General features: G+C 53.4%; 1 protein-coding gene and 1 long non-coding RNA gene across 7 annotated transcripts in view; one reads left to right on the forward strand and one right to left on the reverse strand.

The window, feature by feature from the left end:
• Positions 1–26,362, forward strand: part of PRDM11 (PR/SET domain 11) — an 84,245-nt gene that overhangs the window by 11,101 nt on the left and 46,782 nt on the right. For 2 of the 6 annotated variants that reach the window (XM_082684027.1, XM_082684030.1), the window contains exons 1-4: positions 19,630–20,225; positions 20,835–20,959; positions 21,338–21,441; positions 22,043–22,305. The exons of 1 other annotated variant lie outside the window; for it this stretch is intronic. In XM_082684027.1, the coding sequence (XP_082540153.1) occupies positions 20,841–20,959; positions 21,338–21,441; positions 22,043–22,305 (486 nt within the window). In that variant the 5' untranslated portion in view covers positions 19,630–20,225; positions 20,835–20,840. Of the gene's footprint in view, positions 1–19,629; positions 20,226–20,834; positions 20,960–21,337; positions 21,442–22,042; positions 22,306–26,362 lie in introns of those variants that run through there. 3 more of the 6 variants (XM_082684028.1, XM_082684031.1, XM_082684032.1) reach the window with 2 other exon arrangements.
• On the reverse strand, positions 18,351–19,392 carry LOC309841173. Its single transcript, XR_014299003.1, has 2 exons — positions 18,867–19,392; positions 18,351–18,478 (listed from the first exon to the last, which is right to left on the reverse strand). It is a non-coding gene; the product is annotated as an uncharacterized lncRNA (long non-coding RNA).

Below are 26,362 nucleotides of genomic sequence, written 5' to 3' on the forward strand. Positions count from 1 at the left end.
ACAATATTCCGGCCTCCTCTGCAGGGTTAACCGTCACTGTTATTACTTTGGTATATGTCCTTCTAGATATTTCTCTATACATCCACTCACAGAACCTATAGGGAGATATGCCATCCCAGCACGCATGTATGTGTGTGTGTGTGTTTAAACAAATGGTTACAGATCATGCTCTAAATGCTTTTTCTCACTTAACATTGGAGCTAGGAATTGTAGTCATGGTTTTACATAGCAAGCTGTCATAATTCTCTTTCTTTCTTTCTTTCTTTCTTTCTCTCTCTCTCTTTCCTTCTCTCTCTCTCTCTGTTCTCTCTAGAGTAGCTACTGCTGGGAATGCGAGCCTGTGGCATTTTAAAAAAATGGTTGCACGATATTTAAAAGCCGTCCATGGAGACTTCTCTGCATGGAACCAAATGTCTCCCTGTAGGGCCCCAACTATTCCTGGGTCTCTTCTTTAGAAGCAAAGAGAAAGGCCGCTCCCCTGTCCCCAGGCAGTCCCCAGACGGCTGGAAATAGTAGCCACAGCCCCTGGAGACTTTTCTCCTTCACACCTGGGTGCTTCTACCCTCACTCAAAGGGCATGTTCTGGAGTGACCCCTCTCTTGGGCGCCTGTCGTGGTAAGTGGACTCTGGGGTCACTTGACCAGGTTGTTCAAGTCCAGGTTGTTTCTGGGAAATCTCCTTAACCTCGACCTCTGTGTGCCTCAGTTTCAGCCTCTGTAAAATGGAGAGGACAATAGTGTCTGTCACAGAGCCGCGTGAGGACGGAGGAAGCGCACACGTGCAGCGTGAAGAATGCTGTGCCAGGCACTTCATCAAATCCCAGTAATACTCTGTCCTGGGGTCTCTGGTCTGTGTTAGCTGCAGCCCCCTCCCCCCGCCCCCACGTTGCAGGCAGGGGCCCTGTGTCTCCTGTGGGCAGCCTGGGATGGCTGTGGCCTCAGCAACGGTTTCATCCCACTGTCCGCTCCCTGATTTCCCAGAGGAGGCGGCTGCCTGGGAATGAGGCGGGTGATTGGAATCCTTCCTGGCTCGCCCGGCAGGTCCTGGACTAGGACCTACAGGGAGGGAAGGAGGTCAGCCTGACCCTTCGCTTGGCGGCGGCGGCCGGGAGCCTGGGTAACGTAACCCCACACCTCGGGCAGATTTACCAGCTCTCAATGGAGCCCGTTGTGGCCGGGGATTTGATCTCCCTCGGCTTGCAGGGTGGGCAGGAGAAGAAAGCAGCTTGGGGCCAGCCTCTCCCTGGAGAGGCCTGGGGCCCCTCTGGGCCACACTGGCCCTGGTTTGGGTTTGCCTTTCTGCTCAGGAGGCGAGTCTCTGCCCGTGATGGTATGTTTAGTCCTTTTTCCCTTTCCTCCCCTCCTCCCCACCCTGCAGGTTCTAAACCACTTCTCATGCCACCATCCCGCCAGCTGGCTCATCACAGCCACCCTGTGAAATGGGCAGCCTGGCTGAGGCCATTTCACAGATGCACACACTGAGGCTCAGAGCCGTGGAGTGACTTTCCCAGAGCCCCACAGTGGGGCGCCAGTGGTGTTGAGACTATACCCAGGCTCTCTGGCTTCGTGTCCAGCTCTTTGTCATGAGGCCACCGAATGCGAGGGTGTTGGCGGAAGGTGACCCACCGATCGGCGGCCTGTGTGGTTGGTGAGCTCAGAGGGCTGGGATTATTTCCTGAGAAAGGAGAAGCACCATAGCTGGCCCAGGGCCTTGCTCTTCCCTAGCTCTGGCCACAAACCCTCTTGGTGGCCCGAGGTAAGTGGGGGACAGAATGTGGCAGACAGAAGACTGCAGTGACCCTCGGGACTCGGGGTGCTCCTCCCAGGGAAGCAGGAGCTCAGCCATCCTTGGGCCCTTTTAAAGACTGGAGAGAGCAAGGCTCAGAGAGGGCAGGGGCTGCTGTGAGCCAGCAGTTGGCAGAGGGGAAGCTCAGACCCCCACTTCCTGATTCCAGATATAGAACCCTTACCAGTCACACCATTGAGTCACACCAAAGACCTTGAGCTGGCCCGGCTCTGAGTTACGAGCATGGCTGTTGGGGTCAAGAAATGTGGTCTTGGGTCCTGAGTCAATAATAACTTCCTATTAAGTGAACATTTACTATGTGTCTGGTGCTATTCCAAGTCTTGACCCATAACATTTCACTTAATCTTCAGAATAAACTGATGAAGTGGATACCATTATTATTCTCCATTTATAGCTGAGGAAACTGAGGCACAGACAGGCTAAGTGACTCCCCAGAGTCCTAATGGGGATGACACTGGTATTTGAATCCCAGCGGTGTGACCCCCAAGGTTGTGTGTGAACCATTCCAGTGCTTCTTAGGACCAGGAGGATCCTCCCCACACCCAGGACAAATCATACCTGTCTTCCTGGCAGTGCCTGACCCACGGGCCGGTGCTCAGTATACACATGTTGAGTGAATAAGCAACCGCGTCTTTCTGGATGGCAGTGAAGTGAAATCAAAGGTGGCTTTTCCCAGCATTGCTGGGAAGGGGCCACTTAGTTTTGATAATGCAAAGTACTGACGAGCTCAGGGCTTGGGCCATGGCAAGCTCGGGTCCCGCTGGGGACACATGGGGTTCCGCTGCCACTGAGCTGCTCAGAACCCTGTCCCATGAGTGAGTAGTGCTGCTCTGAGCTACCGCACTGGCGGTCGGCTGCCTGCCCCAGGGGGCAGAGGTGAGTTTTTTTCTGCATGGGTGGCTGTGGGATGTTCCCATGGCTGGCCTCGGGCCTCCTCTGGGCCCAGCTAGGGGCCAGAGGACTGAGGGTGAGCACTGTGACTGTGACCGTGAGGGACCCTTGCATTCCTATTGAGCACTCGCGGCTTATGGGAAAACAAACGTGTTTTCTTGTCAATTTCCCAAGTCTGTTTCTCATCCAGGCTCAGGAGGTGAGGGAATTTGTAGGTTCCCACAGGCCTAGAGTGGGATTCCGGTCTGCTCCCAACAATGACCTTCTAAGGAGCCCCACTCCAAGTGCTCACGTGTGTCCTGTGGGTTCCAAAAGTGCGGTGGGTATTAGACATAACCAGATCATGGGGCCCCGGGACGTCTCTGGGATGACTCCTGCCTCAGGTGTCCCACTAGTTGGGGAACCCCTTCCACTCAGATTTGCTGTCTTTATAAATAGTTTTGATGGCAGGCTCCCTGTAGTGGGACTCAGGAGATGCAATTCCAACTCAGGCTCCACAGGTTTGCTCTGGGCCTTGGAGGACAGCCCTGGAAAGTGAGTCCATGGGGCTCGCTGATCTCCACTGTTCTATGCTGCCATTAGGGGTATGATTTATACCTCAATTTCTTGACCCCTTTTTAAGAGACTGGGATATTGGGGATCCTCCACCTAGCCAAGCTGGGACAACAGGGCTTGGTTCTGGTGTTGACTCGTCCTGACATGGTGAAAAGAACGTCTGAGGACTTGCCAGGGAATCCCCACTGGGTCGGCTGCCCTTGGCCCACCCTGAGAACTTGAAGATTGGCAGACAACACCCAGCATGGGGGGAAAGCACATCTTTTGGAGTGCATGAGACCTGGGTTGGAATTCTGGCTTTCCCCATGACCTGTGGCTATCTACCTGACCTCCGAGTGCCTTTGTTTCTCACCTGGGAAATGGGGAGGGGGAAACTGTCCTCCCAGGGTTGAGATGAGGATGGGATGCTTGAGCTTCTCCCCAGTAACCCACTGACACTTAGCAGGTCCCTGGTGGCAGGCACGGGTCTGCTGAGTGTGGGGGGAGGGCGGGGGTCAGAACCGTTCTGGAAGCCTTGCCAACAGCCCCGGAGGCTGGGTCCCAAAATAGAAGACCCCAGCGACAGAGGCTCCCGATGGCCAGGCCGGCCTCTGCCAGCCCCCAGGAGGCCGCACTGAGCTGGCAGCGTGGGCCTTCCCTCCCTCCTGGGCCTGTTGGCTGCATAAATTACTCGGCAGCCTTTGGGCTAATTTTACCTTCTTGGTTTTCATGAATCATTTCCCATCCGGGGGCGTGTGAGAGGAATGGCAGCGGCTTTGCCAGCTGGATGCCCCTGGGCCAGCCGCGGTGAAACGGCCGTGGTGGGCCCTGCTTGCACGCTCTCCAAAGCAAGGACAGGACACCCGGGGACCCCACGAGGGGCCCCCGAGGGCTAGCTCCTTTCAGCCGTGTCCCTGGACCTTTGGGTTATCATGATTGGGAGTCAGTGAGCCACAGCAGGTCCTGGAGCTGGAACTTGGGCTAACTCTAAAGGAATTTGGTATTACGTAGGGCCTGACTATGATGGCCCCCAGGGTCCCTTTTGACCTCGGTGGCGAAGCAGTGCGCAGAGAGACCCCTGTGGCCTCAGGTGTGTCTACCTGCCCAGCACCAGGAGTTTGCTCGAATGCTGAATTTTCACAGTGACCCAAGGCCAGAGCAGGCAGGTCCTGACGAAATCAAACCCAAGCACCTTGGATGAACTGGGGCTTGGACCGGGGAAGGAATTTGTCTAAGGTCTGTTCGATCAGTGGAAGAGGTCAGGCTACTAGTTACTGACAGTTTACCCCTTTTCCCCGAGAATCTTACCCGACTATAACTATTCCCATTTTATAGAGGGGTAGCTGAGGGCACAGAAAGGAAGAGAACTCCCCGTCCCCTGCCGCCCCTGGTGACACAGTTGTAAGTGGTGAGCAACCATCCGCCCTGAGCTGTCTCATCCCTGAGCCCCAAGTTCGACACCACACTGCCCCCCGCCCCCGCCCCAAGCGCACTGACAAGGTTGCTCACACCCTCTCATCTGCTTCGTCCACTCACCAAGTGTGTAATGAAGCCCTGCCGGGTATCAAGGACCTTCCTGGCTCCAGGGAGATTTGGGAGCAGCCGAGCTGGCTGGAGATCTAGAGAGTTAACGCCTTGCCTGTTTGAGGAGTGCCCCCGCCCCCTGCCCCAGCTCTGGCACACTGACCATGTGGGACCACCTGCCTGCTGTTGCCAGGGCTTCCGATTTTCCTAAAAAAGCTGAGCATGGGATTTTTACCTAAAATTGTTTCTTCAGAGTTGGCAACTAAAGCAAAAATAAAAATTGGAAACCAAAACCAAAAATCAGCCACCAGTTTTTAACACGTGGATCCCTTCTACAGACCTGTCTCTGGTTGGAGGAGGTTCTAATTATCCCCCCAAGAGCCACCTCTCTTGGGAAATCCTTCACTACCTGTCACAAAGCCCTGTACCCTACCCCGATTGTTGTTGGTCACCCTCCATGCAAGACTGCCACCTGGGAGTAGTGGCAAAAGCATGGCTTTGACTTGAGTAGATTCCAGATGGCTGCTGTGCAGCCTTGCTCCAGGCACTTGCTCTTCTCTGAGCCTCTATTTCCTGTGTGAAAAACAAGTAAGGTAAACTGTACTCACTGGGTTTTTGAAAGGACTAAAGACCATAAGACAGAAACTCAAGTCAATCAGGATTAGGCAAATATGGAATTTATGCAAAGTCCAGGATCAGGTACAGCTTCAGGAACAGTTGGATCCAGGGCTCACACAGGGTCCTCAGGACTTGGTTTGTTCTTCTTACTCTGCTTTATTTTGTACTGACTCCAGTACAAGGAGTCACTAGGCTCCTTGTGTCACTAGGAGACACTAGGCAGGCTAGTGTCCATGGTGTCACGGTGGCTGGCTACAAGCAGATCCATAGTGACATCCCATCCTTTCAGCACTCCCTCTTCTCAGCAGATTCCTCCAAAGCCCCCAAATCGCCACTCGTGATTGGCTGGGCCCTTTACCCTTCCTTGCACCATTCCCTATGAGTTGCAGATTTAAGTGCTGATTGGTTGGTCCTATCCCAGAATGGAACATTTGGAGAAGGGGACTCACCAAGGACACCAGACTCCTTGGTTCCAGAAGGGGGATTGGAGGCTAGCAGGAAAACCTACAGACATTCTACCCAGGCTGTAAGCCTTACGAGGGTGAGGACCCAGTTTACCCTGGGGTTCCTAGCACCTAGGACAGTGCCTGGCAGGCAAGAAAGTCAAGAGTGAATGAATAGCCTCCACAGTGTGCATTGAGCCCCAGCACAGAGCCTCGCATAAGCCACACCATGCCCCTCCTGCCTCCTTCCTGGAGGGCCAGGATAACGGTCTTGTACCCTTACCAGCTTCACCTGTCTGATGGAGTGTCATGGTTCTGCAGGGCCCACTCAGTACAGAGCTTGCCAGCTGAGCTGGGGGAGCCCCGGGACACCCGTTTGTTAGGACCATCCTGACAAAGTGTAATTATACTCATTGGTGATCACAGCACCTTGCATTCAGAGGTATCATTTCCCCCAAATCCTCTCATTCCTTGCTTCTTTACTGCGCATGTCCAGATGATTTATGTTTGTTACTGTTCTGAGACTGGGCTACAGGTAGAGCTTCAATTTCAGCAGCTGTAAAAAGGGGCCATAAACCACCCCGCAGGGCTGTGGGGAGGATTAGGCGACATAATGAAAAGGTGGAACACCAGGGGCGCAGGGGTTGGACAAAGTCGGTGCTCAGGCGAGCCCAGGTTCCCTGTGAATGCCTTCAGGTCAAGGTCTCCCCCAGGAGTCTTTCCACAGTGACCTTAGTGAATGGCCACAGGGGTCACACAGAGAGACAGACAGACAGACACGTCCATACGTGCACGCGGAGAGTCCGGGAAGGACCCCAGTATTCTGGCCAGGACTCTACAGATCAGCAGGACGATTGACTCCAGCACAGGGAAGAGTAAGGTCATTACATGGGGGGGCTGATTACTGCACCCCAAGTCCCGTGGGGTGACATGGTGGACCCAGACGGTGACTGTGTGGACAGTGGGTCACAGCGCCAGAAGAACTTGGTGCTAAGGGCCCAGCACCTTGGGTGGCCGGCAATGAACAAGCCGGTTCCCTTCCTCTGGGCCTGAGCACCGCGCTGCCATTGCTTTGACCTACTTAATTACCTACGTGACCAACATGGCTCAGTGTCGTAGGTGGGGAGGCCTTAACAGTTCACATACTCAGCAGGGATGCTCAGGACCCTCGGACTGCCTCACCCCCCCACCCCCACATGCCTTATTTGTCCAAAGATGGAGCGGCGGCCTGGCTATTGACAGTGAGCTCCTGGGGAAGGCAGTCATCATGCTTGGTGACGACAGGTGCCTCGGCTTTGGGCACTGTGCCACTGCAGTGGGTGCTTCCCAACTTTTCTGCTCGTGCCTGTCACCTAGGGCAGCCTCATAAGTGGCGCCCCTGCTGCTGGTCTGCAGGCCACACATTGAGAAGCCAGGATTTAGGTGACTTCTGAGGTTTCTTTTAATTTTGAGATTCTGGGCAAGACAGGATGAATAGAACAATAGCCAGGGAGAAGGGCAGGCGGGGGAAGGAGCAGTGAGGGAGGAGGAGGAAGAGACCTCAGAAGAGGTAAAGGAGGGTGTCAGGCCCACTGGGCCCCCCACAGTCCCCAAGCGACTCCCTCCCTGGGCCTTTCCCTCTGATCTCACAGTGCAGTAGGACCCTTTCCTTGGAGCCAAAAACACTATGTGGAGTTTCCCCAGGGCCCTACCTTGCTAAATGGAGGCTCCAGCTCCTTGGGGCAGGAAAGTGCAGGTTTGAGAAAATGCAGGACACCCTAGACAGGGGCTGGAGAAATGAGAGCTGGGTGAGAGGCAGCTGCCCAGCACAGACCATGGCTGTGGGTTCCTATCTCCCACCGCCTTCCTCTGGGAGGCCTTGAGCCAGTCACTCCCATTCCGGGCCTCCAGCTCCTTGCAAGGAAAGGAGGTCCTTGGAACCAGCGGTCTGGGGGCAGGCTTTCAGTTCCAATAGCCCAGAGGAGGCGGTGGGACGCAAAAGTTCAAGTTCTCTTTCCCCAGCCCTATACCTTATTAAAAGCCAGAGGGGACTTGGGTGCAGAGGGCTTCAGCTCCCTACCTTGCCTTCCTCATTAGCATCTGGGAGAGGGGACCCGAGGAGCTAATCAAACTAGAGGCTCTGGCGGTCTCCAGCATCTGTCACACCGGGGAACCATCAGTGTGGCGTGGCCCTGACCTTCCTTAAATGAATCTACACATCCAGGCGTCTTTCACACATGGCCACCTACCCTCTTGAGGCATCATGTGCAAGTGTAGCCTCCCCAAGACCCTGGCTGCCCCAGCCCAGAGACCCCACACTGGGGCAGCTGGACCCCGGCCCTCCACAAGCACCCCTTCTTCTCCCCTCAAGCCTCATGTGTCTGTGCTTAGCTTGGTACTTGGGATCTTATAGCCATGTCAGCCTTGGGGGGAATGGGTGTGGACTTCAGTCCCCTTCCAGGGGCCAGCAGGTGGTAGGGAGGAGCCCCCTCTGCCCGCCCCCCTCCATCAGCAGATGCCTTCTCCCCTTCTGCTCCCCGCTGGGAGGGAGCAAGACCGCCGTCAGCTTACTTTTGATACCATGAATACTAAGATGCCTTTTAAAATTTGTTGTTTGGCAAAAAAGATAGGAGAGCATAATAAACTTCCTCCATAATCAATAACTCAGAGGCATTACTAATCTGTTTTTTAAATCAGAAATGCATGCATCTGGGTAAAACCCGGTAAGAAGTAAGGCCCTTTCCTCCACTAGGCCTCAGCCCCAGCAGCTGTCATAGCTCATGGCTCTTGTGCACAGACATGAGCACAAATACCTGTGTACGTGCTTTCTATTTTATGGAAAGAGGGCACGTTTATTTTACATAACATTTATACAGCTTACTCGCTTTGTGTCCGATGCCGTTCTAAGTATATTGTAAATATTAACTCATTCAGTCCTCCAAACAGCCTTACCTCTTAAAGGTGGTTTAATCATGTCCCCCAAGCACAGAGAAGCTAAGACCCCCGCCCCAACATGACACAATGTTAAGTGAAACAGTTGGGAGTTGAACCCCCGGCAGCCGGGCACTGGGATCCACGCTCTCAACCAGGACTCGCTGCTGGCTCTCTTCTCTCACGAAGCATATGGTCTTTACCTTGGTTTTGTTTTTACCACTGATTATGTAATCCATTCAAACAAATGTTTATTGTGCGCTCACTTTGCACCAGGCACTGTCCTACTTGCAGGGGATACAGCAATCAACAGAAGATAAACATCTCTGCTTTCCTGGCCTTTACATGCTGGCTGGGGAGACGGCAAAGAATATAAATCAGAGCTACGTAAATTTGCCGGTGTGAGTCAAGCGCAGGAGAAAAATACAGCAAGGGAAGCGGGGTAGGGCTTGCCCAGGGACTGCAGTTATGTTCAGGTGGCGGAGAATGTGACATTGGGTGAAGGCCTGAAGGGATGAGGGAATGAGCCCTGTGTGTATCTGGGGAAGGAGCCTTCCTGGCAAAAGGAACAGCCAGTGCGAAGGCGTAAGACGGGAGCCCATGCCATGGGGTACAGCAGTAGGAACGGGGTCGCAGAGGGCAGACTGCGTCTCTCTGGGCAGTTTTGCTGGGTGCTGGGCATGTGATGGGCTCCGGGAAGGATTTGGAGCAGGGGCCCATTTGACCGGACGGGTTGGAATGGGTTCACCCTGGCTGCGGGCTGGAGAATGGACAGCAGGGGCAGAATGGACCCAGGGAGACAGCCAGGCTGCCCCTACACCCCTCTGGCCTGAGGGAGAAGGGGCTCAGGCCATGGTGGTGGCGTTTCTTACATCCCTTCCCACTTTGTCCAGAGACCCTGTCGTTGACTTACCCGGCCTCCAGATGGACTCGTTGGTTATTTCCAGTCTTTTGCTATTCTAGACCATACTGCAGTGAATCCGCTTGCACATGTGTCTCAGTGAAATTCCTAGAAGTGAAATTGGAGGACAGAAGATTATGTGCATCTTGTAAAGGTTCCCAGGCTTCTAGAGCACTCCATAAATACACCAGCTTCTGCTCCCACCGGCAGCGCAGTGAGCGAGAGAGGGCTCGGGTTATAGCTTCAGGTCAGGCCTCGGGCTTGGGGAGAGCCATGTCTGCTGGGCTATGCCGCAGGCCTTCCCCATCTGCCCCTTTGGAGGTCAAGGCACTGTGGGAGGCGGACTCCTCACAGAGGCACAGCCAGAGATCGGGACCCCAGCCAGAGCAGGTTGGGGGGAGGCTGTCCCTGTGGGGCAGATGGTGATGGCTGTGTCTAGTAGAGGCCTGTCCTGGAGGAGCTTGAACAACACAGGGGCCGAAGAGGAAGTAAAGTAGGACAGATTCCGGAAGCAGTTGATTCTGTTGTCAGTTCAAGTCCTGGTCTCTGAGGCACAGTCTGACACCAACCAATTCTCTAATTCTGTGACACCAGTGAGACACCCAAGGACTCCTTTCAGTTCTAAGCCTCAGCACCCAGAGCTAAGCATTGACCCCACAGATGGAAGGCTCAGTTTCACTAGACGGTCCCCACCTCAGACACTAGCTGAGCGTCCTGGGACACCCATGTTTCTGACCAACATAAATCGGGCGTTTCCACCACCTCCTCCTCAGGTTCTATGATGTGCCAGAATGACTCACAGAACTGAGGAAAGGGTTTTACGAACAATCACTCGTTTCCGATAAAGGGTACAAGCCAGATGGAAGAAATGCGCAGCGGAGGGTGTGCGGGAGGGTTGTGTAGAGCTTTCCTACCCCCTCCAGGCCCCTCCACTCCCCTCCCAGCACTGCTCCCTGTTCACCACGCAGGAAGGTCTCTGAATCTTGCCCAAGAATTTTTGAGGCAACTTACTGAATGAGAGAAAATATTTGCAAACCATCTATCAGAGAAGGGAATTCATATCCAAAAGACGTAAAGAACTCCTACGACCCAACAGCCAAAAAACCCAAACAAACGGATTAAAAAATGGGCAGAGGATCTGAATAGGCATTTTACCACAGAAGACAGATGGGCCAACAGGTACACGAGTCAACATCACTCATCATTGGGGGAATGCAAATCACAACCACGGTGAATATCCCGACACTTGTCTGAACGGCTGTCATCAGGAAGGCGAGAGAGAGCTTGAGCATTGGCCAGGAGGTAAGAGGGAAGGAGCCCTCCTGCACTGCTTTGGGAATATCAACTGGTGTGGCCACTGTGGAAGACGATATGAAGGTCCCTCCAAAAAAAAAAAAAAAAAAAAAAAAAAGGAAATATCCTAATATCCTATAATCCAGCAATTCCACTTCTGGGTATTTACCCAAAGAAAACGAAAACACTAATTTGAAAAGGTATCTGCACCCCCATGATCACGGCCGCACCGTGTGCCGGAGCCAAGGCTTGGGAACAGCCCAACTGCCCATGGCCAGATGAATGGATGAAGATGTGGTTGAGCTATACAATGGAATATTATTTTTCCAAATGAAAGAATGAAATCTTGCTGTTGGTGACACCATGGATGGACCCTGAGGGTATTAGGCTAAGTCCAACAAGTCAGACAAAGACAAATACGATAGGATCTCCCGTAGGTGTGGAATCAGAGCAAATCATAACCAAGCTCACAGATACAGAAAACAGACTCCAGGTTGCCGGAGGGGGGTGGGGGGATGAGGGGAAAGGTGTGAAAGGGCAACAGAAGGGATAGACTTCTAGTTTATTTTATAACTAGTTTATTTATAAAATAAAGAAGTCCTGGGGATGTAATGTGCAATGGTGGCTATAGTTAATAACACCGTGTTGCGTATTTGGAAGTTGCTACAAGAGTAGGTCTTAAGTGTTTTCATCACAAGAAAATGAATTCCGTGACCACGATAGATGTTAACTTGACTTACTGTGATCATTTTGCAATATGTACAGATAGCAGACCAGTATGTGGCGCACCTGAAACGAATATGCTGTTGTATGTCCATCATCTGTCAATTTAAAAACCAAAGGACTTTTGTAGACTCCATCTCCAGGCTCCTCCCCTCCCAGGAGGTCAGTGGGTGGGGCCGGAAGTTTTAACTTTTAGTTTCTGGTTCTTAACCCTAACCTGGTTCCAGTGACCAGACCCATCCGGGGGGGCTCTGTAGGGGCCCCACCCTTAGTCACTTACCAGCATAAACTCAGGGGAGCTGGAAAGGGGCTACTTATGAATAACAAAAGACACTCCTGTTACTTGAGAAATTCCAGGAGTTTTAGGTGCTCTCTGCCAGGAACTGGGGACAAAGAACAAACATTACTTATTACACATAACATAATTACACATAAAGTTATTACACATGAAGTACACACAAAGCTGGTACAGCTTCATCCTGGGGGTGGGGGGGCTTCCCGCCAAAGGCCTTTGCACAACATGTCTGCTATTTCTCGACAATGGCTGTGTGCTTCCCTGCCCAAGTCATGAAATAAAAGTCCCTTTCTTCCTTCCAACGGGCCTAAGTAGGTCAGGTATCTGACCTGGGGAGGGGAATGTCAGGTGCTGATGAATGAAAGACCAGGTTCATGATCTAATAACTGGGGAGGGGGATGGTATCACCGTAATAGGCTTAAATTAATTGGAAGCCCACACCTGGGCCTGAGGGTAGGCTCAGCAGGTCCTGGGAGGGACATGTCACACCTGAACAATGTCTGGTTCTGTTAGTGGGGAGGAATGGAGGAATGGGATCCAGGTAAGCCACCAGCAGGGTCTACTATGAGAAGCAAACACACACACACACACACACACACACACACACACAAAAGGTGCCATCCTTGACCACCTCTGTGCTTGGCTCAGGGAGCTCTTCCAACCTTTTTCTGTCAAAATCTGATCAAGGATGGAGTCAACCTGTTACCCTGAAAAGGTTCCTCAGGAGGGACCTCCTTGGGAGAATGTGTTTTCTTGCCCTTCCCCCTCTCCCCCCCATAGCCAGCTGCGCTCACTGGAAACTGCTCTGCAGACGAAGAGCTGAAACCCAGCTGGCTGGACCCCAGTTCTGCAGCTGCATGATCAGGGGCTACACTGACTAGGCCAGAACTTCCCACCATGGGAGCTCTTGGCCCTTAGGGCTCCTGCAGATATTTTCCCTTTGTTTCTACCAACGTATAAAAACAGAAAAATCCGCATATTATAAAAGCATGGCTCAATCTACTTTCACAAACTTCACACACCCAGTGGACTAGCACCAAGATCAAGAAATAGAGCATAGCCAGCCTCTGAGAAGCGCCTGGCTTATCCCTTTCTAGTTCTTCCCAAGGATTACCATGCACACTTCCAACAACACCATAATTTGGCCCATTTTTTTTTTTAACTTTTTATAACTGGAACCATACAGTATGTACATTTGGGGTCTCACTTCTTAGCATTGCGGCTTCATACCATAGCACAGAGCTGTGGTTTGTTCAGTCTCATTGCTGCATAGTAATTGACCCACTGAGGTATTCTGTAAATATAAAGAAGCTTAATGAATATTGTACAGTTCCCTGTAATCAGCAAGACAAATGAATGAGCGGGCCAGATCTCTTTGCTTTTCCTTAGGATGATAGTAACTAAGCAGTGTGGTTGCTGGTTATCACATGCCAGTGTGTATAAGAAAAGCTAGGAAAAGGAATGAATTTTTTTTTTAGATGTATTTATTTATTTCAGAGACCGAGAGAGGGGGGCCGAGGGAGGGGCAGAAAGAGAGGGACAGACAGTCTTAAGCAGGCTCCCTGCTGAGCACAGAGCCCAATGCGGGGCTAGATCTCATGACTCGTAGATTAGGACCTGAGCCTGAACCAAGAGTCAGGATGCTTAACTGACTGGGCCACCCAGGTGCCCCGAAAATGAATGAATGATCATACAACGTATACAGCCTTTTCGGTAGACGAAATCTTTCAAAATGGGAATCATAAAGCAAACTAAAAATAGAAGTCTTTCATGGTAGAAATATCGGGGTCCTTACTGATCGATTAGTCAATTTGCATTCATTCATCAAATGGGCAGTATGCCTGGCATTCAGCCTCGAACTTGGAGTCCTCCTTCCTCCAGTCAGTTGGTTGGGTCTTAGCATCCAGGGACAAGTGGGTGAGGAGACAGAACCTTAAACATTATCTTCTCCAGCAGTTTCTAAATTAAATGATGGTCAAGAGTTCCCTGAAACAATTTTTAAGTGACATCTTTTGTTCCTCCTAAGCAAAAAGAAGAAAAGAGACACTCTTTCTCTTTAACACGCTGTGCCAAGTAACCACAAGCGATCCCCCAGAATATATCCTCCCAGACCTGTGTGTGCAAATCTGTGTATGTATATATTTCTAAAATGGGATTATTTTGTATCTATCTTTTCACAATTTGCATTTTTTAAAAAGAGATTTGACTTTCTAGAGAAGTTCTAGATTCACAGTAACACGAGGGGGAGAAAGCATAGAGTTTTCACATTCCCCCTGTCCCTATACACCTGCTATGGGCCCTCCTCCCACCCCTTCCCACCCCCCCACCCCCCTGCCGTGGGAGTGTACGGGAAGGGGTACATTATTACAACTCATGCACGTGCATTGACACGCCATGCTCGCCCAGAGTCTGTGGTTTACATCAAGGCTCCCTGTTGGTGCCCAACATTCTGTGGATTTAAACAGACGTACCCAATTGTGGACCCATGGGTTCACAATTATCCTACCACACAGAGTAGTTTCACTGCCCTAAAAATCCTCTGTGCTTCTGCCTGTTCATCCCTCCCTCCTGCTAACCCTGGGTAACCACTGAACTTTTTACCATCTCCATCGTTTTGCCTTTTCCAGAATGTCCTGTAGTTGGAATCACACAGCAGAGAGCCATTCAGATTATCTTCTTTCAGTTAGTGACTTTCACTTTTCATTAACAATATGTTGAGCGTGTTGTTTCTGTGTCAATAAATATTCTTCTAAAGCACTGTTCATTGCTGTCCAATATTTCACTGTGTGCTATATATTAATTTTGCTCCTATTTTCATGGTGTGTATTTTTCCCTGGGGTTGTTTGTTTGTTTGTTTCCTACTAAAAATAGTGCTGCAGAGGACAGCATTGTGGGTACATCTTTGCACACCGCTTAATTACGTCCTTAGGAGAAACTTCTAGACTTGGGGTCGCTCCTATGAAGTTTTTGCTCGTTTCAAGTCTTTTGATATGTGTGGCCAAATTGCCCTCCAGAAAGTTCATATTGATTAGTTTTTCCAACCAGAAGAGTATGTAGGGTCTTTCCCTCACACTCTTGCCAACATGGAATATTATTGAGATTTTTAAAATCTTCGCTAACTTAATAGAGGAAAAATGATGTTTATTTTAATCTGTATTTATTTGGGTATGAAAGTTTTGTGGTTTTCCATAAAGCATACTGGCCATTTGTCTTCTTTTACAAATTGTTTTTTTAATAGTATTTCCCATTTTTTTCTGTTGGGATGAGCATCTTTGTAGTATAGACTTTTCAAAAGTGTTTCTCTCCTAAAGGTAGTTACTGCTTATAAGTGCCCCCTTTTTGGTGTCAAAAATTTTTATCAATGTGCCCACCTGATGCTCTACTTTTAAAACAACAAATAAAATGAATGATAACAAGAACTCATATTTATAGAGTGCTTTTTCTATGCCAGGCGTTATGCTATGTAAAATAGCCTATGAGACAGATTCTGTTCCGCTGGACAGATAGGGAAACTAAGGTAGGAGTGGTTCATTTTCTCCAGGTTACATAGCTTGTAAGTGGTTGTGCGGGTATCGTTTGATTAACCAAATGCGTGGTGACATTCAGCTTCCATGAATTCAATAACATTTTAAAATAAATGTATCATTCATTCATCCTAGAATTATCTCCATACATTTACAAATCTGTTTTACGTGTAAATTAAAGGCATATATTTGTTCTAAAGGCAGTGTTTGCTGGACATGTAATTGAAGAATTCTGTGTTCTTTCTCCATTACCCCTGTGGTTTACCATTAATAACCACGTTGGACCTTTGATTTTTTCAAGAAGGGGAAACCGAGGCTCAGGACAAGGCAGGAAGGAACTTGCACAAGGTCACCTAGAAAGTTTACGACACAGCCAGGACTGAAACTCAGAGCTCGGGATACCCATCCCAGGTCCCTCTGTGGCTTGACCCCGCCTTCTAATCTCCAGTCCCTTGGGTATCAGAGGGAAGGACAAGGATGCTGTGCTGGTCCCGGCGTGGACCCGTCACATTCTCAGGGTGCCAGCCGGTAGGGAAACCGAGTGGGCACGGATTCCCAGTCCTCGGGCCACATCGGCTGCTTGGCATTCCAGGACCCTGGCACCCCGCCGAGGGTGAAAACAGAGCTGCTGCTTCCCAAGTTGCCTTCTGCCCCCTCCTCTTGAGTTTGCATCTCATTGCTGGGTTTGCAACATGCCTAATCTCTGCGTGTGCAGACTCAGAGGAGCCAGCTGAGAGGAAGCATTGCCAGCAGCTCAGAGTCCTCCACAAGGCCTGCTGACCACCCCTCCCCCAAGCCCCTCGCTGGACGAACAGGTCCAGAGTGGCTCGCAGACATGGCTCCTGGAGCTTCAGCGGGCTCAGGCTTTATGGTGCCCGCTGAGATGGACCCAGTGAAGGACACTAGCCCGGGGCATTCTCTTTCTTTCTCTCTCTCCCCAGATGGAAGTCCTGCCACATCTCACCCCGTCCCCACAGCCTTCATTACAGACACAGAAAGCAGCTGTAGTGTACATCAGTCATGCAAGTGAGACTCGGTTCTGGTTCCCCCAGGCAGCCGGACTCTTCCAAGAATGGAAAGAACTTAATTGTGCGGTCAATACATAAATATCAAATACTGAGTACTCTGTAACCCATCGTAGTTCCCTTTTTGCTCTAGCTGCTGGGAGGCTCAGAACTGAATGGGCGGCTAGATGACTAGCCATCTTACAACAGATGCTTGGTATGATTGGCATCAACCTTTCTCCATGAAATCTCTGTCCCGTTAAGCATTCTGTGTTTGTGTTACAAATCATCACAATGCTTTTTACGTGATGAAGGTGGATGTTAGTAAAAAATCAAACATGAAAGAAAATGGCCAGTAGACATCTCTACTTTGAGATAGAAATGCTTTTCTCAGAAGAGATGGTTTTCTGTTTAAGACTCAGGAAAGTGGCTGTATGTCTCTTTTCCTCTCTCTCCCTCCCTTCTCTCTCTCACCCTCCATCCTTTATTCTCTTACTCCTGCTTTTCCTTCCTTCCCTTCCCCTTTTTGGGTCCCCCCGCCCAACACACATCTTTCTGCTCACCCCTTGCCTCTGCCTCTGGGTGGCAAGTTTAATACTAACATCCTTTACAGATCCATAGCACTTGGCTCTTCCCAAGGCCTCGCCCCAGCCTTTACCTCATTTATTTCTCATGGGGATTGCCTGGCAATTATGATGATTTCCATTTTACCAGGAAGATACTAAGGCCTGGTGAGTTTAAGTGATGTGCGCATGCTCACAGCATACACTCTTCCTATCAGGTTCAGATCCAGGACTCGTGAATCTAATTCCATCACACTCTCCGCTGAACCTTGCTGCCTCTCAAGGCCAGCCTCACCCACCGGGCCACCCACGTTGCCTGGCCGGGATCCCTGAGAGCACCCCAGAGAGAAGAGGATTCAAAACAATAACCTCCCCATCCTTTTGAGATCTCTTTAAGAGCTGAGATTCTCAGTGGGGCCAGCAGACCTATGGGGGTGTGGGGGTGGGCAGTGAATTGCGACATGGGCCATCTGGTCAATCATTTAGTAAATATTGAGAATGAGCTTATGTGCTAGGTAAGGCTGAGACTAGGGTGCGGTTACAAGGCACCTTCGGTGCCAAATTCAAGGACGCATTCACTTTCAGGTGCCGTTCCTACAAGTGCAGGACCTGGAGAGGCGGTGTCTCCTTAAAGTTTCTGCCCTGGCACGTTGCTTGCCTTTCGCTAGTTCTGCCCTGGTATCGGGCACAGTTACAAGTGCTGGCTCTTCAGTGGTCAGTGCCTGCCCTCGTGGAACTTACCATGTATTATGGGAAACATAATATTAATCAAATAGTCACGCGAACAAAAGACTGTTCTAAGGGTGACAAGTGCCATGCAGAAATGGACATGGGGCTGGAGGTATTATGGTAGTGAGGGTGGAGGGGGATGGGGAACAACAGTGAGAGATGAAGGATTTGTAGGCGTTTTTCCAGGTGTGCTCCAGAGGAGAGGACACAGCAAGTTCACAGGCACCACAGCAGGGTGGAGGTGGCATGGGGGCAGGGCCGGGGGAGGAGGAGGCGTGTGCTGGTGAAGGATGCAGGGGCCAGAGCAGGAGAAATGCAAAATGGTCCCAAGCAGTCTGTTTCTAATAAATTGCCAGAGTCTGCAAATGATTGACTTAAAAAAAACAAATCCAATCCAATGGAGAGAATTCAAAGCCACCCCTTAATGAGGTCACTCATACCCACCTTCCTGATCAGCTTTCTTCCTGGGCAGGTATGCAGAGACTGTGCCTAACCTTCTCCAAATTCATCTTTGTCCATTTCCATACAGCAATGGCTGTGATAGACTCTAACGCTAGCCACGTTTTGCAGCTGAACAAAGGACACAGACAGGGTGGCCTAAACAAGATTTATTTCTCACAGTTTCAGAGGCCGGGAAGTCCAAGATCAAGGTGCAAGCCAATTTGGTTCCTGGGGAGAGTTCTCTTCCTGATTTGCACACTGATGCCTTCTCGTCTTCACCTGGGGCATAGAGAAAGCCAGCTCTGGTGTCTCTTCCTTTTGGATTAGGGCTCCACTTTTATGAAATCATTTAAACTTTACCACCTCCTCACAGGTCCTGTCTCCAAATACAGTCACATTAGGGCTTAGGGCACCAACATACGGGGTGGGAGAGCACACAAACTTTCAGTCCCTAACACCTGCGGTGGGGGGGGGGGGCACGGTCACACAGCCAATCACTGGGATTTGAACATTAACAGTGCTCCTTTGGGAACCTAGGCCTCCAACCACCAGTCTTCACTACCTCCGGAGGTATTTTGTGTGAAAGCTGCCCCTCCCAGTGAGAAGTGCTCCTCAGAGAAGGAAGCCTTCAGTAATCCTTTACAAATCCTTAGGACCTTGTCCCCACCTGGCAGCTGGACTTGTGGGCTGCCGATCCCACCCCAGGGTGATCCTGGTTATCCTTCTGAAAGAGGCTGGGCTGAGAGTGTGGCATAGAGGTGTACCAGACCTGAAACGTAACGCTTGAATCTGGGGGTTCTCCTGTTTCCAGTTTACTCAGAGCAGGCCCCCAGCTCCAGTCTAGACTCCATCAGGAACGGACTGCGTGACCTTGGGGGAGTCCCTCGACATCTTCCCGCCCTGGGTTCCTGTCTGGTGACCGCAACCCTCCTCCCTTGACAGGTGGCTGGGGGCCATTCGGTGGGCCAGGAGATCGGTGCCCCCTCCCACCTACGCAGGCGCCGGGCCCCCACCCCGCACCGCGCAGGTGGGGAAGGGGCGGCGTGCGGCGCGCCCGGCGGTTGGGGGGCAGGCAGGGATCGGTGGTGTGGCCCGGTTCGCCGCAGGCCGCGCCGCAGCCACTCTGAGTCCGCTGCGGCCGCAGGGAGGGAGCGCGGGGGGCCGCCCGCGCACGTCGCCGACCGGCTCCCCACGCCCGCCCTCTCCGGGCTCGCCCCCCCCATTCCCCGCGCTCCCGGCCACCCCAGACACCCGCCCGGCGCCCCCCCCTCCCCGTCCCGCGGGGGGCTGCACTCCCTCCTCCCCCCGGGTGGGCCCCTGGCCGCCGCCCCTCCCGGGCGCCCGGTCCCTCCCGCTCCCCGCGCGCCCCCCTCCCGGCCGCCAGCCAACTGCGTGCCCCCGGGGCCGGCAAGAAGCCACATGCCCCCGCAAGGAATGCCGGGCCTGGCGGGCGGGGGGCGGCGCTGGGCAGGGCCGGGCCGGGCAGGGCAGGGAGCTCCCCGCCGGGAAGGTTGGTGAGAGGGAGAGAGCGGCCCGCGCCCTCCCCGGCCCCCCGCGCCGCCCCTGCGCCCGGCCGCGGGACCTCACACTTTCCCCGCCGGACACGCGGGCGGGACGCCCCGCGGGGCTGCGGGAGCCGGGGGCGGGTGGGGAGGCGGCGGCCCGGGGGCCGGGGAGGGGCGACTCGGCCCGCCCCGGGCAGCCCCCGCCCCCCTCCGCGCGCCCCCCGGCCCCGCCGGCTCGGAGGAGGGGGCAGGCCGTCGTGTTTCCCCGCACCCCTCCCAACCGCCGCCGGCTTTGGGGCCCCGGTGGGGAGCAGGGGGCTGATTAGCCGAGGAGCAGGGGTGTGGCCAGCGGGGCCCCGGGTAGTGAGTCACACACGCAGCTCGCCCAGTCCCGGGCCGCGAGCGCGGTCCCAGTCCGAGCCGCGCGCCGCCCTGGCCCGAAGAGTGTCCCCGGGCTTGGCATGAGGATCCCGGGGTGCCGAGGGAGGGGCTGAAGCCCGGCGCGGTGGTGGAGGAGGGCGGTAAGCGGCGGGCTGGGGAGACTCCCCTAGAGAGAGCGGGTGGGGCTTGGAATCAGGGCTGGCCCTGCCGGCCCGCACCAGGACCCCAGGCCCGCCTGTACCTGCTCTGAGCTGGCAGAGCGGGCTTGGCCACATTCCCTGGCAGCCCCTGAGTGAGGGGGCTGCGCAGCCCGGTGCCCAGGAGCCAGGTTCCTCTGTCAGTCCCTCCTTGGCCCCAGCTGGACCCGAGTGGGTCCCTCTCCCGGTCCCCCATTGCAGACTTTTGTGCGGAGGCTTCTGTGGAAGTCTCATCCTTTGCCCTTTCTTTGGTCTCGGGATCCATGCTGTGCTCTCCAGTCCTGCCCCCTGGCCTGAGCTGCCCCTCGGCCTCTGACCCCATGGGGCTGGTGGCTCCAGTCGTCCCCAGGACCAGCCCGGGATAGAAATGGCATTTCCTCTTGGCCGGGCTACAGCTGTTTTTGTTGTCTCTGTTCTCAAGCGTTTCCTCTGGGGATGGCAGGGAGGGTAACCAGACTCCACGGGACCCCCGCTTGCCCTCTCTGACACTCACCCTTCTTCCCCTGTCTCTTTGATCCTCTTCCTGTGCTGGTCCCGCCTTCGTGTCCCCAGGACAGAATGACTGACAACATGAAGGAGTGCCTGGCCCAGACCAAGGCGGCTGTGGGGGATATGGTGACCGTGGTGAAGACCGAGGTCTGCTCCCCACTCCGAGACCAGGAGTATGGCCAGCCCTGGTGAGGCCCTGACGTGGGGGCAGGAGAGGGAGAAGTGGGGAATCTCGGGGCTGGGTTGGTTGCACGTCCTGGGGAGAGTTCCCACTCCTGGCCCATAGTCCTTCGCCTGCTCTGGGCAGCTCCTGGGAGCAGATGTGAGCGAGCACAGGCCCTAGAAGACCAAAAGAACCCACATGGTGGCTCTGGAAGGCCTAGGCCCAGGTCTCAGAACACCTACCTTTTCAGGATCCCCTGCCCTGAACAGGCTGGCACTCCATCGCCTGCCCCACATCCCCACGTCCCCGTGGCCTCCTGGCCGGGTCCATGGCTTCTCTGCCCACCAGCCTCCCACTCTCTGATGGCTTCTTTGCTTCCTTTACTGGCCCCTGGTCTGGCCAGCTCTAGGAGACCAGACCCCTCACCCATGGAAGTGGAGCCCAAGAAACTGAAGGGGAAGCGTGAGCTCATCATGCCCAAAAGCTTCCAGCAAGTGGACTTCTGGTGTAAGTGGAGCCTGGGGCTGTTCCTGGCTTTCTCCTCCCTTCACCCCTTCACCCTGCTCCCCCACCCCCATACCCCATCTCTGCTCAGGGAATTTGCAGCCATAGGACTAATGATAGGCACGTGCCTATGATGTATCAGAGACCAGTCCAGGCTTCCATTAATCCTCACCCTTAACCCCTGAAGTGGCCCTTATTGGTCCCATTTTCCAGGTGAGGACCCTGGGGCTTGGTGGGGGCTGAGAGCCCTGCTTCCGGGTCCCACAGCCCTCAGATGCACACAGTTGCCGTTCCAACCCAGGGCCATCTGCCTCCAGAGCTAGGCTGTGAACTTCAAACAAAGGAAGCTCCGGGCCTCCTTCTCACTGGCAGGCGTGTCTGCCGAGCCCCCAGGGAGGGGAATGGGTTTTTACCACTGAAGACTCAGGGGCCTGTGGCTGGCTGGGGTGGAGCCAGGGCCGGGACTCGTGAGTCCCATGCAGTGTGCTTTCCACTGCCTGATGCCATCCTCAGGGTGGGCCTCCCTGCAGCCCCTCAGCCTCCGCCATGGGCGCCCCGCCTCCCCGCACCAACTGAGGCTCTTTCGCTCTTTCCGTCCCTTCAGTCTGCGAGTCCTGCCAGGAGTACTTTGTGGATGAGTGCCCGAACCACGGTCCCCCAGTGTTTGTGTCCGACACGCCAGTGCCCGTGGGCATCCCAGACAGGGCTGCCCTCACCATCCCGCAGGGCATGGAGGTGGTCAAGGAAGCCAGTGGGGAGAATGACGTGCGATGCATAAATGAGGTCATCCCCAAGGGCCACATCTTCGGCCCCTATGAGGGGCAGATCTCCACCCAGGACAAATCAGCTGGCTTCTTCTCCTGGCTGGTGAGTGTCCCCTGGCCCGTGCAGTGGGAGAGGGTGCTAAGGAGCATGGAAGGAAACCAGCAGGGGGAGCCATACGCTGGCCCAGCCTGGCCCGAGAGTTTTCCTGCCATCCATCCAGGATGCCAGGATGATGGATCTCGCTGTCCCCTTGCCCTGGCTGAGTAGGTGTGCCACCCTGGGTGGCTGATGGCCATGCTGAGGGGCCCGTCTGGCTGGGGTCATCAGTAGAACCGGTGGGGCTCTAGGGAACCCATGGTGGGCCAGCCAGGCGGAACTCAGGATGATTTCTCCGTGAATGTTCATGTGTGTGTGTCTGGCAGGCCATTGTGTGGCATTTACAAAAGGTTGACCCAGACCCTCCTCCGCAGTGGGTGACTTGGGTCTGGGGGCTGTGGGAATGCAGAGCATGACATTTAGCCCAAAAAGCAGTGATGCTGGGCGCTGGACTGGGTACTGGAGGAAGTCGCCCCTGCCCTCAGGGAGGGGACAGTCTGGTGGGGAGAACAGATACGGGACAGGTACGTGCACACATGATCATTGCTAGGGAAGGGGGAAGACGGGACACTCTTGGAGCAGAGGGAGACGGTGGTGTTCATGGTGCTCGGGGATCTGGGGCCTGGAGCCCAAGTTTGTTATGTCAGCCAGCTTTACTGTTTACTATCAAATGTGACCTTGGACGAGTCATTTAACTTCTCTGTGCCTGTGTTCTATAACAGAATAATTATAATTGATGGTGGAGAGGAAATAGGTCAATATTATGAAGTTTTTAGAGCCGTGCCTGCCTTCGGGAAGCATGCAGTGAGTATCAGTTATTATTATCATTGTCGTTGGCCTCCTTGAGGGGTTTGGGCAGGATTTCCTTTAGCCTGAGACTTGAGGACTGAGTAGCAGTCAGGGGACAGGAGAGGGAAGAATGCTGTAGGCACACAGAGCAGCTGAGTGAGGGAAGCTCCCAACAGGTCCGGTGTGGTGTTAGCAATGAGCTCAAGAGTCAGTGTGGCGAGAAATCAGCTGAGAAGGAGGCAGGAGTAGATCACGCTACATTTCCTGAGTCTGGGTAAGTGTGTGCTTCTCCTGTGGGCTGGGGGAAAATGCTGAAGCAGGCCAGGCAGAGGCCTGGCAGAATGGGCAGGTTCGGTAGCAGAATGGAGAACCGGGATGGGCAGGCAAAGATGCTGGTTTCAACTTGGGTGCTGGAGGCAGGCACATTTGCGAGAGGTTCAGAAAGAAGAATCTCTGAGATTTATTAACAGATGGGATGTGGAGGTGAGGAAGAGGGTTTGTTATGATCTGAAGAGGAAGGATTATTAGGGATGACTCTTGACTCTCGGGAGTCAAGCTTGAACAGAGAGGGAAGAAGGCAGAGTCAGTAGAGAAAGTCAGGCTTAGGGATTTGGAAGATCATTCATTAGTCATTAATTAAACCCTTCTTGTGGGGCTCCTCTGTGCTAGGCATTGAATAGGCCTTGGGGATATAGTGATGGGCCAGATCAGACATCAGTCCTGCCCTCATAGGGCTTCTTATGGGGAAGCTAGAATGAATCAAACAATAAGATAAATAAATGTAAAATCATGATTCAGGAGATGAAGAGAGAGTAAGGCTAGGAGAAAAGGGAACAACTGGAGGAATTGATGTGACCAGAGGTCAGGGAAGGTTTCCTGATAGTGGAGCTGTGATTGACAGGAGAGAATGCCCACCAGATGGACAGAACAGCATGTGCAAAGGCCCTGTGGCAGGAGAGAATGGCACATTTGCCATTGTGCCATTGACCTCGAAGAAGGTCATTGTACCTGGATTGTAACTTCGTACCTGGAGTGCAGCCCCTGGAGTACCAGGGGCCGGGAAGGGGAGAGAGAAACTTGGAAGTCTAGGGCCCAGAAGACCAAACTGGGACTTCTGCTCTTTAAGAACAATAAAAAGTTTTGTTTATGTTTTGAAAGGGTGACTTTGGGTGCAGCCTAGAGAACAGATCAGGGGTACGGGCATTGGTGGAGAATGGATGCCCACATCCCAGTTAGAGGACTACATTCGTTCTCTACTTCGGTGATAGTGGAGGCTTGAGCGAGCGTGGGTTGGCAACATGGAGACAGGGGAACTGGTTTAGGACCTGGTTCAGGGATGAGCAAGATTGACAGGCAAACAGATCAATTGGCCTAAGTAAGGGAGAGGGAATTGGCCAGAACAAGTCCTTCAGTGTTCTGCTCTCAGTAGGTCAGGAAGGGGACTCTTAGAAGTGGAATGCAGGGCAGGGCCTGGGTGGAGGGCAAGATCCCCTTTCTGGTTTTGGACTCGCAGAGTTTGGAGTGACAGCAAGGTCCCCAGTGGCCCTGTCAACTAGGCAGTTAGCTACATGTGTGTGGAGCTGGGAGAGGAGGTTTGCAGATGTCAGTTCCTAAGTCACCTGGATGTAGGATGTAGGTGTTGATAGGGCTGGGGGTGCTGAGGGCAGCCCCCAGGGAGAACAGGTGAACGAGAGGTGGAGAGGGCCTAAGGTTAGCAGTCCGGGAGGGGAACGTGATCCAGCAAGGGAGATAGGAATTGCAGCCTGAGAGGTGGGGAGGCCAGAAGGGCCAAGGAGAGAAGGGCTCAGAAGTGTCCACTGGATTTAGTGCCAGAGAAGTCACTGGTGACCTTGGCAAGAAGTACTCGGTCAGACAGTGGTTCTTGACCTGGGGGAGTTGGTGCCCCCCACGCCCTGCCCACCCCAGACATTTGGTAACATCTGGAGACATTTTTGGCCATCGTAACTTGGGATGGGGATATGCTACTGGCATCTGGAAGGCAGAGACCGGGGATGCTGCTAAACCTTTCACAGTGCATGGGACAGCCTCGTCCCGCGAAGAATGATCTGGTCCAAGTGGCTGATGGTGCTGTGGTGAAGCCCTTCGAGAGAGCAGCAAGGTGGGAACACTGTTAGAACCCAGGCGACCAGTAGACCCACTTCTCGGAAGCTGGAACAGCGGTGAGATCAGTGCAGGAGAGACGGGAGCTGGGAGGGGACGGCTGCAAGCCGACCCAGGGGCAGGGGGCTTTGTTCAGAGAAAGACAGTAGCATCCTTGAAAAACCTGGTGGGGGGGGAGGCTGCCCTCCTGGAGAGCTGGTTGACTCCAGAGGAATGATGAGGTAGGGTGGACAAGCTCTTCTATGACCAAGAAGGTTCAGATGGAGACGTTGCCTATGGAAGGCAGACAGGTCAACAGTTTTGCTGTCGCTAAAGGGGTATCCTAGAGACTCGGAGTGGTTGGAGGGAGGGAAGTGTAGTAGGCCTAATCATGGCTTCTCTGAGGATGGCCGTGTCCTGACCCCTGGATCCCTGCCTATGTCCTCGTAGATGGCCAAAGGGACTCTCTGCAGGGTATTACATTAAGGCTCTTGAGATGGGGAGATTATCTTGGATTATGGAGGTGGGCCCCATGGAATTACAAGCATCCTTATAAGACAGAGACAAGAGAATCAGACTCAGAAAAGATGGGAAGATGTTATCCCGCTGGCCTTGAAGATAGAAGAAGGAGCCAGGAGCCAAGGAATGCAGGTTCCCTTTAGAAGCTAGAAAAGGTAAGGAAGTAGAATCTTCCCTTAAGCCTTCAGAAGGAACCAGCCCTGCCGACACCTTGATTTTTAGGCCTTCCAGCCTCTGGAACTGTGAGGTAATAAACGGGCGGTGTTTGAAGCTCCGGTGTTGTGGCAGTTTGTTAAAAAGGGATAGGAGGTGAATGCAGTGGGCTTGCGTGTCTAGGGTGGGGGGGACGTCTGTCGACACATGCAGAGAGCGGGAGATTGCTGGCCTGAGCCAGGGGAGTGGCGAAGGTGAGTTCAGGCACCGTGAGTGAGCTACAGGTGCCCATGGCTAGGAGACGCCCAGGTGGGCGGTCCAAGGACAGGTCGGCGCATGCGGGTCTGCTGAGGACAGGGGCCTGGGCGGAGGGCACACGAAGCACGTGCCTGGATGCAGCTGAGGCCCCTGGAAAGGATGGGCGGTAGTTGCCTGGTGGCAGAGAAGCAGGGGGTACTGAAAGCCGCTGGGCTTGCACAGGGCACAGCGCTCTGTATCCTGG

The sequence above is a fragment of the Mustela nivalis genome (genome assembly GCF_964662115.1).
Source record: "Mustela nivalis genome assembly, chromosome: 9".
NCBI lineage: Eukaryota > Metazoa > Chordata > Mammalia > Carnivora > Mustelidae > Mustela > Mustela nivalis.